This window comes from Apodemus sylvaticus, chromosome 5 (assembly GCF_947179515.1).
Source record: "Apodemus sylvaticus chromosome 5, mApoSyl1.1, whole genome shotgun sequence".
Classification (NCBI taxonomy): domain Eukaryota; kingdom Metazoa; phylum Chordata; class Mammalia; order Rodentia; family Muridae; genus Apodemus; species Apodemus sylvaticus.
The window spans coordinates 164,411,647-164,425,567 of record NC_067476.1 but is presented as its reverse complement, the minus strand read 5'-3'; the positions used below and the strand labels follow the sequence as shown (position 1 = coordinate 164,425,567).

Here is a 13,921-nt window from a genome sequence, read left to right as displayed (position 1 = left end):
CCCAGCACTCTGGGAGGCAGAGGCAGGCGGATTTCTGAGTTCGAGGCCAGCCTGGTCTACAGAATTCCAGGACAGCCAGGGCTATACAGAGAAACCCTGTCTCGAAAAACCAAATCCAAAAATCAAAGAAACAGTGCCTTATGTAGCAGAGGATGGCCTTGTTGGACATCAAAGGGAGGAGAGGTCCTGAGAAGGCTTGATGCCCCAGTATAGGGGAATTCCAGGACAGGGAAGCAGGTGTGGGTGGGTTGGTGAGAATAAAATACCTAATTTTTTTTAAAAAAAAAGCCCTGTCAAATATTAAATATGAAACCTTCAGGTTGTACTTACAGGTGTTAATGCATATGAGTTGTAGAAAATTCCTGAAAAATCTGGTGTATCCAGAGATGTCATTAGTTATATTTCTATTATACTTAAACACATACCACTGAAAATTATTAGCTCCTTAGTGGAGGCTTAATTTTCTTTCACAAATGTTTACTTTGACTCTTGGGAGACAAAAAGTGTCTATCAGTTCTGCCTCAAACTTCTTCCAGATGTTTACATCAGGCAGGTGTCCACATTATCTTAGAATCACCTAGCTCAGTGTTTCTATACATGAAATTGTGAGCTCACTGCTATTTCCAGATAAGTTAGAGCAAGAATTTATTATCAGTGAACCGATGTTTTATTTTTTTTTAAAGACTATATTAAAGGCAAGGTTATTGGGAAACTGTTCTCATTCAGGTTCATGGGGCCCCAAGGATTGATGCCAGGGGACTCACCATGGAGAGGGTGGGGGGAGAAAAAGAAAGGGCTGGAGAGAAAAAAAAAAGACAGCTAAATTTTTAAAAAATGACTTTAAATTTTGCTGCTTCTGAAGTGTTTGCCTTTGAAGATTTTCTGAAGGAAATCTTTTCCCTCTCTCCAGCTTACTTTGTGAAAAGTGGAATATGTATCTTTCTCCCTCCTGATTTTTTTTTTTAAGAACCTACAGTGTGTTACTAGGTACTCTGCATTTGCATGTGAAAGCCAGAGGACAAATTCAGGTGTTGTTCCTCAGTGGGGCACTTTTTAAAAATTGAATATAATCTTCATTTACATTTCAAATGCTAAAACTTTTCTAGGTTTTCTCACTCCCGGAAAACCCCCATGGGGAGAACAATGGTGTTGGCCACCCAGATGCCCCAGGACTCCCAGGGACTAAACCATCAACCAAAGGGTACAAATGGTTCCAGCCAAAAGTGTGGCAGAGGGTGCCATTTTTTTTAGGTTTTTTTTTTTTTTTTTGGATTTGTTTTTTTTTTTGAGACAGGGTTTCTCTGTGTAGCCCTGGCTGTCCTGGAACTCACTCTGTAGACCAGGCTGGCCTCGAAATCATAAATCTGCCTGCCTTTGCCTCCCAGAGTGCTGGGATTACAGGTGTGTGCCACCACTGCCTGGCGAGGGTGCCATTTTTTAAAGAAAGGATCTCTCATTGGTAGCCTAACAAATTTCACAAATCTGCACCCTAGCACTGAGGTGGTACAAACGCCACATCTAGCTTTTATGGGGATTCCAAAGTTCAAATTCAGGTCTTCTCATTGGCAAGGCAAGCCTTTGCCAACTGAGCTTTCTCCTTAGCTCCAGGTAGACTGAGTACCTATAGTAATCAAGGGTGACATCATGGTAGCAAGACCTTGTGGGAAGAACTGGCCTGGTTCCTAGAATGCCTTACTAGGAGAAGGATGACTTTAGAAGCCTCAGGGACTTTTCAAAGAGGGAGCTACCCAAACCTACAGGTGCTGCTGCAAATACCTTGTGGTACCACTTGGATGTGGCAGCCTGGTCTAAATATACTGCTGAGATTGCAGGGCTTGTTCCAGAACCTAGTGTATCCAGCTCCAGGTCTATCTCTTCAGAGGTTTCTTATCACTCAAGATCCAGATCCCAAAATCTCTCCTTTACTATCTTTTTTTCCTCTTTTATTATTTTTTCCTTTACTATCTTAAAGTCATTCTTTGTACTTTTGATTATAGTCTACAACTTTTCTCTAACCCTTCTGCAAGTCACTAAAATATCCACTTCTTAGCTTTGTAAGCTGCAGCTGTACAGCTGACAAGACTTCAGAGAAACCACAAAGGGGAACAGAAGAGATGGGAAGATGGATCTATGCTCTTTGTCGCCTGGAGCTGTTGGCTGTACCTAGTTTCCCGCTCTGACAAGGAGCCACCCTGTGGGCCTCATCCAGACATTCTGGTCTAAGTAAAACTCATTTCCTGTTCAGAGTCCACCAAAGGTGCAAAGAGCCTCCCCCACCAACAGCTTAACTCCGGAGTTAAGGGCAGCCTTCTACAAGTGACCTGGATACTCTCAGGGCAGGCAGGAGGGAAACTCAGCTGTCAGAGGCACAGGCCTTAGTTCCCAGGGGAGAGTAAAGCTGTTTATTGGGTGAGGTAGCAGGAAGGCCTGCAGGGCCACACCTAAGACTCCACCCTAGCCTTGCAGGCTTAAGCCACCCCCCACAGCTCCTATGCCCTCTGACCTAGAGCTAGACTCCCTGAGGTTGGAACCCTCTTTCAGTCTGAGCTAGTATCCCTAGCCTTAGGGAACCATCCATGCAGCAAGTAGTGGGGAGGGCCTGACCCAAGGTCATCCATCAGGTTCCTGTGTAGAAACTGGTGCCCTTCAGCTGAGAGCTCCAAAACTCAGCCAGAGGCCTAGCTTTTCCTGGACTGTCTATCTTGGGCCAGGCCCACTTGAGAGTATCTTACCAGATGCGGGGGATATCACTGGGAAGGGTCTCAAAGGAGCTGACAGGAAGGCCTGAGAGCAGTATAGCACCCAGCAGGAAGCAGGGCTGGATTCAGTAATGTCTCAAACACACCAGGGGAGGATGGCTGCTCTGAGTTTATTTTCTGCTTTGTGCAAGACACAGTTAAGGGGGTCAAGAAAGCTCAGTGCTGTGAAACAAGTGGGGCTCTCTCCAGTTCCTGCTGGTGTCATTCCGTCTTCCTAGTTTACAGGGAGGGTTGTGAGGGTAGGCTCTGGCTTAGCACCACCTAAGTTTGGGCAGGCTGCTGATTCTGACAGGTCAGGACGGGGCCCTGGTGTTGGTCTGGCCAGGATGGATGACTGGCTGCTTCTTCATGGCTTCAGGAGCCAGGCCACAGGTGATGGGGCTTCTGGAGGCCTGGGGGGATTCTGCTGAGCTGTAGGGAGAGCATAGGTCTTTGGGTCAGCATCTGGTTTAATTGGGGCCATCCCCACAACCATATGGAAGATGGACTCACTGCTCAGGAGACTCCAACACTGTGGCCATGAACGGGAGGGTGGATTTCCCGAAAAAGAAGCTGGTCCACCAGTGGCCCGGATCGGCTTTGGGAAGACCTGAGGAGCAAAGGAGGGTCACGATGGAGTCCAGTCCCTCTCTACGCTCCCCCATCCTTCCTTTCCAACCTACCCAACTCCCGCCTTAGGACGTGAACTCTGCCTTTCTGCTGGCTGGTTCTGCACTTACCCGGGGAGTTGGGCACGGCGTCCCCCGGGTACTCGGCACTTCCGGCACTTCCGCCAGAGCTGTTGCTGGACGAGGAGCCCAGGCGTCCTGGGAAGGGGAGGCGGGTCAGCCACAGAGCCCTGGGCCAGCCCTGGGCGGGGCTGGCGAGGGGCTACTTACGCCGATAGTAGTCATGGGTAGCCACGAGCGAGCCGCTGGAAGGGATGGCTGCCATGCTTCAGGGCCGTGGCGCTGCGGAGAGGAGAGCAGAATGTGGGCTTGGTCACCGCACAGCGGAGTGTACCCCGAGTTCCCCGGGTCCAGACAGTGCCTAGCTTCCAGGCGGCTCCAACCAGCCCAGGCCGGACAAAGGCGCTTTGTATGCTCCTGGCCCCAAGAAGACCCGCCTCCCCTACCCCACCGCCGGCCGCCACCACCACTACTACCGCTGCCCTCACCTCGACAGAGACCCTTCCCCTCCTTGCAGGATTCGGTGCAAGGCCACTAGTGGCAACGCCGGGGGCGCTAGGCCGCGGAACCCATTTGCAAGGATAACCCACGAAACACCACTAGTTTAGGACCCACGCGCGCTATGCGCACGCGCGTACTTAGTCGCTTTCCAGCACAGCAGCCATTGGGAGGCGGAGCGTGCGCCCAGGCTCCACCTCCTTCACGGCGACACCACCTATGAGATTTTTGAGCTCTCCTGATTCCCATTAGACCAGCCGTAGCACGAAGTGGTCCCACCCTTCCCTATTAGACTCCACCCCAAGCGGAGCAAGGATCCGCCCCACCTTCTGCACTACTAGGTTCTGCAAAGTTCCTTCTTGTCCCTAACTGCCTTGATCAAACATCTCTGGTCCTTTTCCAGGCGAAGCCAGCCCTGCTGCTTTTTTCCCCACCTGGTTCGGACTGAACACGGATAGAAGAGGTTAAAGAATCTCGTGTGCCCCCTCAGTCTGTGCCACCCTCTCGGATGTGGCGCCACGTAGTCCAGCCTGTTTGGTGTTCTTGTTCCCTTTACTTGCTGCTGTCTGCTGCTTGCGCCAGTCCCCGCAGGTTTTATTTTCTACGTACCTCACTCCAACCCTTGATTGAATGGATCTGTTTAACCTAAGTAAGCCCTAGGGGCAGCTGTCTCGCGTGCCTCCCTACTACCGCAATCTGTTTTCTGACTGCACTGGATGGTGCCTGGAGCCCCCAAGCGGTCCTGTAAGGACTAGCCTGTCTTTGGTAAGCTGAGGAGCTGTCTGTGTCTCTTTCAAGTCCTGGCTCAGACTGTTGTTCACCATTCCCAAACTCTGTTCTGTTTGGAGAGGAGTGACGGAAGACAAAGTACAGTTGAAGCCTTGGGGACAGAGAGAGTTAGAACAGAGGCAGTTTCTGTTAGCTTCCATTGTTGGTCAGAGAGTCATGTTTGGAGGAATCAAGTGATTGGAGCTCTAGGGCTGGTCAGTATGCCCACCCTTACCTTCCTCAACAGTGTTCTGCCAGATCTCCACGGGGACTGGGAGGACCTGAGCCAGCTTCGTGCAGCATGCTTCTCCTATAACAGAAGATGCTAGACTTCCTGGGGGCTCAGGGAAAACCTAGACTAGGCTGGGGCTCGTAGGACCCCAGGAGGAGGCTCTTGTGTCCCTGAGGTCTTAAGTAGGCTTTGGCTGGGACCCTTTGCTTGGATTTGTTGAGACCTATTCTGTGCAAACATTGATCCAGGCTTGGGAAAACCAGGCAAGAAATGGCCCAGTAGGGGGTGCTGTTTTAGAGGCCATAAAGGAAATGGGTAAGGTATAATGAAAGAGATGTAGGGACAGTTGACATGATAGCAGTACAAGTGAGTAAGGCCACTGGTGACACCAGGAGGGTGAGACCTCTGTCTTCATGGTGTCATTTTCTTCAGACTCTGATTTACCCTGGACTATCTTGGTCAAGTGCATGGGCATCTCTAGTGGTTATTAGCTGTTTCCTCTAGTGAAGCATTCCCTCTGGAAAGAAAGTAAAGGATATATGCCTAGTCCTATTGCATCTTCTTATGCCTGCTCTTTTCTGAAGGGAAATAGAGGAGCAATGGATCTGGGGAAGAGGGGAGATGGGCAAGGGCAGGGAGAAGGGGAAAGGGAAGTTGCAGTGGGGATGTATTGCATAAGAGATGAATGAAAAACAAAACCTCCCAAGAATGCAAGAGACTTGATGGTGGTGGCACGCGCCTTTAATCCCAGCACTTGGGAGGCAAAGACAGGTGGATCTCTGTGAATTTGGAGCTAGCTTGGTTTACAGAGCTAGTTTCAGGGTGGCCAGGGCCACACAGAGAAGCCTTGTCTCAAAACAAGCAATTACAAGAGAGTTCCAGGAACTCACCAGAGATTTACCAACACTCACCACACTCTTCTCTAGGTTATATAAGCTGTAACCAACTCCTGGAGACAAGGGGGATGCTCCAGCGTAGTTGACTGCAACCAGGAAACTCAAGCAGTTCCCATGGTTTGTCACCCAGACTGATGTGAGCCTGTGATTCAGCAGCCTGAGTCACCTACACTTTTTTTTGTAAGTAACTCGTACATCTTAATAGTTTTCTCATTGTCATGACAAACGACCCGACCAAAGCAACCTAATGAAGCGTACAGTACATTGTGGAGAGACATCACGGACTCAGGAACATGAGGCAGCTTGGTCATTAAGTCTGCAGTTAGGAAACAGAAAGATGACAGCCCATGTTTACCTCACTCTCCTTTTCTTTTTTTATTAAAGAACGGAGCCCTTGAATGGTGCAGTCCACATTTGGGGAATGTCTTCCCACCTCAGTCCCAATCTAGAGACTTCTTCACACACAAAATATATGCCAAGGCCTGTTTCCATGGTGGCTCAAACTCCCATCAAGTCTGTTAAGATTAACCATCACATACCCATGCATCTATCAGTAATTCTAGTAAACTCATTGGTTCACAAGCTAGATTTGGAATTTCCTCTTTGGTCTGTCACTAATGTCCTGCCTGCAGTGAACAAATACTTGTTCGTGTTCCACAGGAAAAGCTATGCAATACCTGTGTGGTTCAGACAAAGGCTATAGAGACCAGGCTGAGAGGAAGGACTGTCAGAATCCAACTGCAAACGGCTTCAGAAGAAGGCCTCATACAGCTTGCACAGATTTGAGATTGGGACTCACACTGTTTATCTGAAGTGTGAACTATTTGCCCTGATTTGGAGACATGGTGGTTACTCAGCAGGGGCACAGATGAATCAGATATGAGTGTGGGTCACCTCTAGGGGTTCAGGTAATATACATAGAACTGTCCCAGAGTGAGGCTGGGGTAGAGGACAGTCAGGGGTTTAGTGGGTGGGGAGGGCAGAGCTGCTGGGGCATCTTCTGAGACTGGCTCTAGCCTTGTCACCTGTTTCCAGTGTTGGATTATCTCTCTTTTCATCAAGTGGGTCAGAATGCAGAGATGCATTCACTGAAGAAGCAGTGGCTGCCCTTGGCATCTCAGGAAGTAGAGGTTGAGTAACACCAGCCTCATGCTTCATGCCCAGAATTTGCAAAGTTCCTGAGTCTAGCAGGAATTATGGAGCATTGGTCTATTAAGATGAAGAAGGTGTTTGTACCTATTTGGTGCAGAAGAAGGCGCCTTGACCACTTCTAGCAGGAAACAGGATGTATGTAGCTTGTGGTCACTGACTGAGTCTCACAGTCTATGCTGTTCTGTCCTGTGGATATGCAGCCTCTCTGAATCTGCTCTGTGGGAGTAAGGTCGGGTCCTGCTTGGGACCTTCTTGCTGTCTCAGGGCTGGACAGTTTGGAGGTTCAGTCCTTTGCTGGGGTTGGACAGCTTAAGGCTGTAGCCATGCTAGGCCCATTTCCTGCCGGGTGCTCTCCCTACAGTGTCCTCTTGGGAGCAGAGTTTGTGATCCAAGGTGTAGACTATGGGTCAGCACCTGGGAAAGGAAAGAAGAGGGGCCACGAGAGTTTCCCACATTGGGGCAAGATAGCTGCTTCACTTGGATGGATTGTGGCTGGGGGAGGCTTCAGTGGGGAGGCTCACAATGGGGGACCAGCTGCAGATTATCCCCAGCTGGACAATAAGGCCTTCTGTCTCTCCCAGGCCACCCTTGGCTATGATCTGGGTCTGCCCAATCATCCCAGCTCATTCTCAGCCTCAAGTACCAGCATCTGTAGTAGAGTCTGAAGGGAGTCTTTTGTTTGTCTGTCTGTCTGCCTGTCTGCCTGTCTGTCTGTTTGTCTGTCTCCCTCACCCTCTCCCTACATTCTACCTTCCTTTCCTCCCTTCTTTCTTATCCAAGATGAGTTCTCACTGTGTTATCCAGGCTGGCTTCAGACTCTTGAGCTCAAGTGAGTCTTCTGCCTCAACTTCCCACATGCAGAGATCCCAGGTATGTACCTTTGTGCCAGTATTGTGAGATATACTTAATTGTTTTCTTGTAAATATGTAATAATTCACCAATTTGCATGTTGTCCCAGGGCAGGAGCCATGCTAATCTCTGCATTGTTCCAATTTCACTATAGCTACTGCCGAAACAAGCATGGGATATTCTTTCTTTAAAGTGGAAAAATGTTGTCTGGTGAGATGGTTCAGCAGGTAAATCCACTTGCCTTGCAAACTTGGTAACCTAAGTTTGGCCCTTGGATCACACATGAAGGTGGAAGGAGAGCACTGACTCCACAAAATTGTTCTCTGACACATGCTGGTTAGTGTATGGAAAGGGGCTATGGGGCTTTGTCCTCAGGTGGTCCCCAGCATCTGTGCAGCCAGTTTGCTATGACCTCAGGGTAGACACCTCATCCTTCCTTCCTTCCTTCCTTTCTTTCTTTCTTTCTTTCTCTTTGAAGAATTTGGGTTTTTGTTTGTTTATTTGTTTTAAAGATTTATTTGTTTATTATATGTAAGTACACTGTAGCTGTCTTCAGATACTCCAGAAGAGGGCATTAGATCTCTTTATGGATGGTTGTAAGCCACCATGTGATTGCTGGGATTTGAACTCAGGACCTTTGGAAGAGCTGTCAGTGCTCTTAACCTCTGAGCCATCTCTCCAGTCCCACCCACCTCATCCTTTCTTACCTTCTCTGAGGTTACTAGTGAGGCTGGCTACATCACTGTCCAGCTCCAGATGTTGACCTGTCCCTGGGTCATGGCTCATATTGGAAAGCCAGGGTTAGGATCCCTGAAGTGTGGCCTCCCACTGGCTGTTTGATCTGACCAGCAACTGTCTTGCAGACTCCACTTCTCCTATGAATGACCACAGGTGAGTGCATGTCTGTCAAGTAAAAAGAATGATGTTGGAGAACACCAGCCCTTTCTCTGCTTGGTGGATTTTGTAGGCTGCAGTGTCTGCAAGGTTTGGGTACTGGGTCAGGATGTAGGTGAATATAAAGGATATGAACTCTGGCCTCTAGCTATAGGAAACAGGAGCAAAATACTATGTGTATGTGAGTCCACCCTTGGTGGGCTGCACAGGGGCTAGCTGGGTTAGATTGCTACCCAGATGCTGACTTTGGACAGATGACACTAATGACCACATATCAGATGGTCCAAGCAAATGAGGACCAAGATTTCACACAGAGTGGAAAGGAAAGGCTGGGGCTCTGTGTCTACATTGTAATGCCACTTGCTACCTGCCACTCCTGAGCCTTATCCCTCTCTCACAGATGGGTGCATAGGATTGGCTACATACATACATACATTATAGTTTTATTTGCTTATTTTTAAAATTAATCTGTTCACATCAAACATTGCCCCTCATCTCAGGTCTTAAGCAATGGGGATCTAGCCTATGTTTGCCCCCTGTACTATACTATAGCCACAGGCATCTGTGGTAGAGGTGGTAGCTCTACCAAAGACTGAGGCAGGACTGGGGTTCTCAGGGCTCCTTAGTCTACTCTTGGGGAATGCTGTCTTTGTAGTGACCCAACCTGAACCCCTTTGCTGATGGATCTGGCAGGACCTGGTATCATCTAGATGATGTAACTACCTGCAGAACAAAATAAAATGCTAATGTTTAATAAAGCCTTGCAATATAGGTGATAGTGTATGTGGCCAGCAACTTTTAACTACCTCGACTTCCTTTCTGTAAAATGCAAAAGCATCCTACTCATGGGTGGGCTGATTTGAGGTTAGGGAGTTTTCTATAAACGCTAAGATCTATGCCTGGCACATTGTATGTGCTCAATAATGGCTAGATATTGGGTAGGAAATAGCTCAGTGTAGGATTGCTTGCCCAAGGCCCTGGGTTCAATCTCTCTAGCAATGCACACACACACACACACACACACACACACACACACACTACACCTGCACACACACATACACACACAGGCACTGTCTTAGTCAGGGTTTCTATTCCTGCACAAACATCATGACCAAGAAGCAAGTTGGGGAGGAAAGGGTTTATTCAGCTTACACTTTGGCATTGCTGTTTATCACAAAAGGAAGTCAGAACTAGAACTCAAGCAGGTTAGGAAGCAGGAACTGATGCAGAGGCCATGGAGGGATGTTCCTTACTGGCTTGCTTCCCCTGGCTTGCTCAGCTTGCTCTCTTATAGAACCCAAGAATACCAGTCCAGAGGTGGTATCACCCACAAGGGGCCCTCCCCCCTTCATCATTAATTGAGAAAATGCCCCACAGTTGGATCTCATGGAGGCACTTCCCCAACTGAAGCTCCTTACTCTGTGATAACTCCAGCCTATGTCAAGTTGACACACAAAACCAGCCAGTACAGGCACCCATATGCACATGCACACACACATAAAATGGCTAACCCAAGCATTTACTTCAGTGTTCTAGATTCCTTATTTCCTTTCTACCTTCTGAGATAGGGTCTCATGTAGCCCAGGATATTCTCTAACTTTCTCTATAGCCAAAGATGGCCTTCAACTTTTGATCTTTCTCCTTCTACCTCCCGAATGCTGGAATTATAGGCATATGCCGACACACATAGCCTAGTGCTCTGGGTTTCAACCAAAGACGTCCAATAGACAAGAAAAGTTTATTCATCAAATGAATGAATGAGATTAATGAAATTCTGAATTACAGAATAAAATCATAAGTAACTCAGCATAAAAGAACCAGGAAAATTTCAATTCACACAGGAAGTGAAGACAGCAAATGCTAGCTCTAAGATTACACAGATGTTGGAATTATCTCTCAAAGACTTTTCTTAGGAGACTTAGTTGTGTCATGTGATGTTTTTCTGCAATCTGTCTTATGAGAGGATGTTTTTGCAGAAGCCCACATGTGGGAGGTTGTTTTATTGAGAACAGACATGGTGTTTTTCTGGAGGCAGCCTGGAAAAGGGGCATGTGATGTTTTGCTAGAGCTGACTCTTGAGAGAACACGTGATGTTTAAAAAAGGTATAAATATAACCCAACAGACTGTGGACAACCCTGTGTGATACTGGTTCCATTTGCACTCTTTGCTGGTCATCATTTGTTGTGACTTCATAGAGAGAAATGCAAAGAACTTCTGGTGGTATTCTGGCAGCTTCTCACCATCTTCCATGGACTCTGACTGATTGGCAGACCCTGCAGTTTCTTCTGGATTGAATCTGCCATTGCTAATTCTAGAATGGTGTTTGCACCTATATCAAGCTACCGTTGCTGGTTTGTGTGACCTGAACTGCTGATATCCTGACAATGCAGATTGGATTTGCTCCAAAGAACTAATTCTAAACAGGTCCACATCCTCCTTTGCCTTATTAACCTTTTCTTTCCACTACCGCTGGGGGTAGGTGGGCTAGAAGAGAGGTTAAAGTATTTAGGTATGTTTCGGGGCTGTAGAGATGGTTCAGCAGTAAAGTGGAAACTTAAGGGTTCTTTTGGAAAGTTGGTTGGATGGTGTTTTGCTAGGGCAAACACATGAAGGAATGTTTAGCTGCAGCAGACACGGGTGAAAGGAGGTTCTGCTAAAGCAAACACATGAAAGGACACCTGATGAAGGATTCTTTGCTAACAACACACAGGTATTCGTCCGCCTTACATTGCATAGTTGAGCTGCATTTGCTGGGACTCCATAGAGAGAAACACAATAAAAATCTTCTGGGGGTGTACTGTAGTTTTTTGCTGCTTCCCAGAGGACTCGGGCTGATTGGCAGAGTGATGTCAGCTGAGACAGACACATGTGCTGAGGCAAGACATGTGGAGGACATGTGTGTTTGTAGGGTATAAATGGGACTCTACAGACAGTGATGGAGGCTGAGCTAGGCTTGCTTAGAGAACTAGCTGTGCAACGCTTGTAGGTGTAGTAGGAGTTTTTGGCTACACCAGCCTCAGGCCATGCTTCCAGCCACCTGTCCAGGGAATCTTTGGATCTGCAGATGAAACACACACACACACACTCACACATTAGCTCATTTTTAACCTGTCTTACTGGCTCAGTAGCTGGGCCCGTCTAAGCCTCCCTCTACTATCATGCCCTTCCCTTTACTTCTGGCTCAACACCTCTAAGTCTTCCCTTAGCTTAATTGTCCAGTCACCTTCTGGGAAATCCCAACTACCTTGCTGCCCAAGATGCTTTTGGGCTGCCCTTCCATAGGCTGCTTTCCCTTCCGCCTACATTTTGGAAGTTTTCTCCTGAAGCTCTGAGTCTGTTTTATCTCTCTCCTCCAAATATTTAGATTTTCCTATTACTGCCCTCTCCTCTCTCCTAGCCTGCAGGAACCTGCAAGTCCTTTCTCTTTCTTTCTGCCCTGCCATTAGCCTCTGGCATTTTTATTGATCGATCAAGAACCAATTGGGGACAAGGACCTTAGTGTATGAACACACAGGTTTCCCCATCAAAGCATCAGAACTGTCCTCTACATGTTGGTCTCGTGTCTTTGCTGAGAGGGGCACAGCTGAGAACTTTTCCTATCCACCCTCCCTACTGCTAACTCATGCTGAGTCTGAGGCCTGCTAGGTAGTGCCACCAATGCTGATTTGTTTTCTTTCCTTCTTTCTTTCTTTCTTTCTTTCTTTCTTTCTTTCTTTCTTTCTTTCTTTCTTTCTTTCTTTCTTTCTTTCTTTCTTTCTCTTTTTCATATTTGTTTTTTTTTCGAGACAGGGTTTCTCTGTATAGCCCTGGCTGTCCTGGAACTCACTCTGTAGACTAGGCTGGCCTCAAACTCAGAAACCCGCCTGCCTCTGTCTCCCAGAGTGCTGGGATTACAGGCATGCGCCAACACCGCCCAGCTGATTTGTGTTTTCTATCCCAAATCTCCCAAACTGGACTGCTGGTGTATCCATGAAGTGTTTTTGAGTGGATGAAGCACTCAGGTGGCTAAGGTTACATGGAGAAATTCTGTTTCAAAAAAACAAAAACAAAAAAAGACGAGTTCCTAAACTGGGTGTTGTGGTGCACTCCTTAAATCACAGCACTCAGGAGGCAAAGGCAGCCTGGTCTACATGGGGGGGGGGGTTTCAAGGACAGTCAGGGGTACATAGGGAAAAACCTATCCCAACAACCAAAGTGTGTGTGTGTGTGTGTGTGTGTGTGTGTGTGTGTGTGTAAAAGACACACAAGAGTGTGTGGCTGGAAATTGGGTTTCATTAATCAGGCTAGTTGGTGAATTAGCACCGGATCAGTCTGCCATTGCACCCCAACATAGAGATTACTAACTAGTATGTGCTGGCTTTTTAAACGGATGCTGTGGTCCAAACTCAGATCCTTGTGTGTGCCAACTTTCCAGCCTCTAGGAGCAGAAAAAGACAAAACAACCAACCAGTTGTGTGCTGAGGAGAGAACTGGAAGAAGCCTGTGATCACAGGTTATGACTCAACTGTCAGGGTGCCCAACCCCCAAGCCAATGTACCGATTTCATGGATCATCCAGGTGCTTTAAACATACAAACAAGCAGATGCTCAAGGTAAGTTAGAAAGACAAATTAGACTCACTAAGGTAGAATATAAAGAACTGTGCTAATCTGCTCCAGTTTTTATGTGTGTATCTGTGAGTTGTGCACACAGGTGTGTGGTGAAGCCTGGTAACTTCTTTGGTCATTCTCCACATTAGAGAGGCAGGATCACTTGTTTAATCTGGAGCTGGCCAATTCTGGCTATTGCAGCTAACCAGCTTGTTCCAGGGCTCTCTTGTTTCTCACTTGTGAATGCTGGATGAAGAGACTGCCAAGCCTGCTCAGCTTTTGTATGAGTTCTGGAGATGCAAACAATAGTCTATTTACAGAAAACAAAGGCTTATAATTTTTCTTACTGTCATTTCTTAGTATGTAAATATGAAATTAGCATATTTATGGATTGTATTGTATTAGAATGCTTGATTTTAGAAACAGCTGTTTGGGATGCTTGGGGTAGGATAGAAACAGGAAAAACTCCCTGGGAACACAGAAAGGGGAAGAAGCTCCTTGTCCTGGAATCCTGTTTGCAATATGTGCTTCCTGAAAGAGAACCAATTTGGACACAGCTGGTAAACTCAAATTGCCTGCAGAGATAGTGCCTGTCCTAAAGACATCTCAAAGAAGA

General features: G+C 47.3%; 1 protein-coding gene and 1 pseudogene across 2 annotated transcripts; both read right to left on the bottom strand.

Moving 5' to 3' along the window:
• Positions 1–2,850: 2,850 nt before the first annotated feature.
• Ppdpf (pancreatic progenitor cell differentiation and proliferation factor) lies at positions 2,851–4,150 on the bottom strand. 2 transcript variants are annotated; one of them, XM_052184591.1, is made up of 5 exons: positions 4,066–4,150; positions 3,638–3,709; positions 3,479–3,565; positions 3,252–3,348; positions 2,851–3,170 (listed from the first exon to the last, which is right to left on the bottom strand). In XM_052184591.1, exons 2-5 carry the CDS (start codon positions 3,690–3,692, stop codon positions 3,053–3,055), a joined length of 357 nt encoding a protein of 118 aa, XP_052040551.1. In that variant the 5' UTR covers positions 3,693–3,709; positions 4,066–4,150; the 3' UTR covers positions 2,851–3,052. The 2 variants fall into 2 exon arrangements, with proteins under 2 accessions (XP_052040551.1, XP_052040550.1); XM_052184590.1 differs by lacking the exon at positions 4,066–4,150 and adding an exon at positions 3,916–4,059.
• Positions 4,151–7,891: 3,741 nt separating this feature from the next.
• On the bottom strand, positions 7,892–7,992 carry LOC127686496 (uncharacterized; annotated as a pseudogene).
• Positions 7,993–13,921: the final 5,929 nt, after the last annotated feature.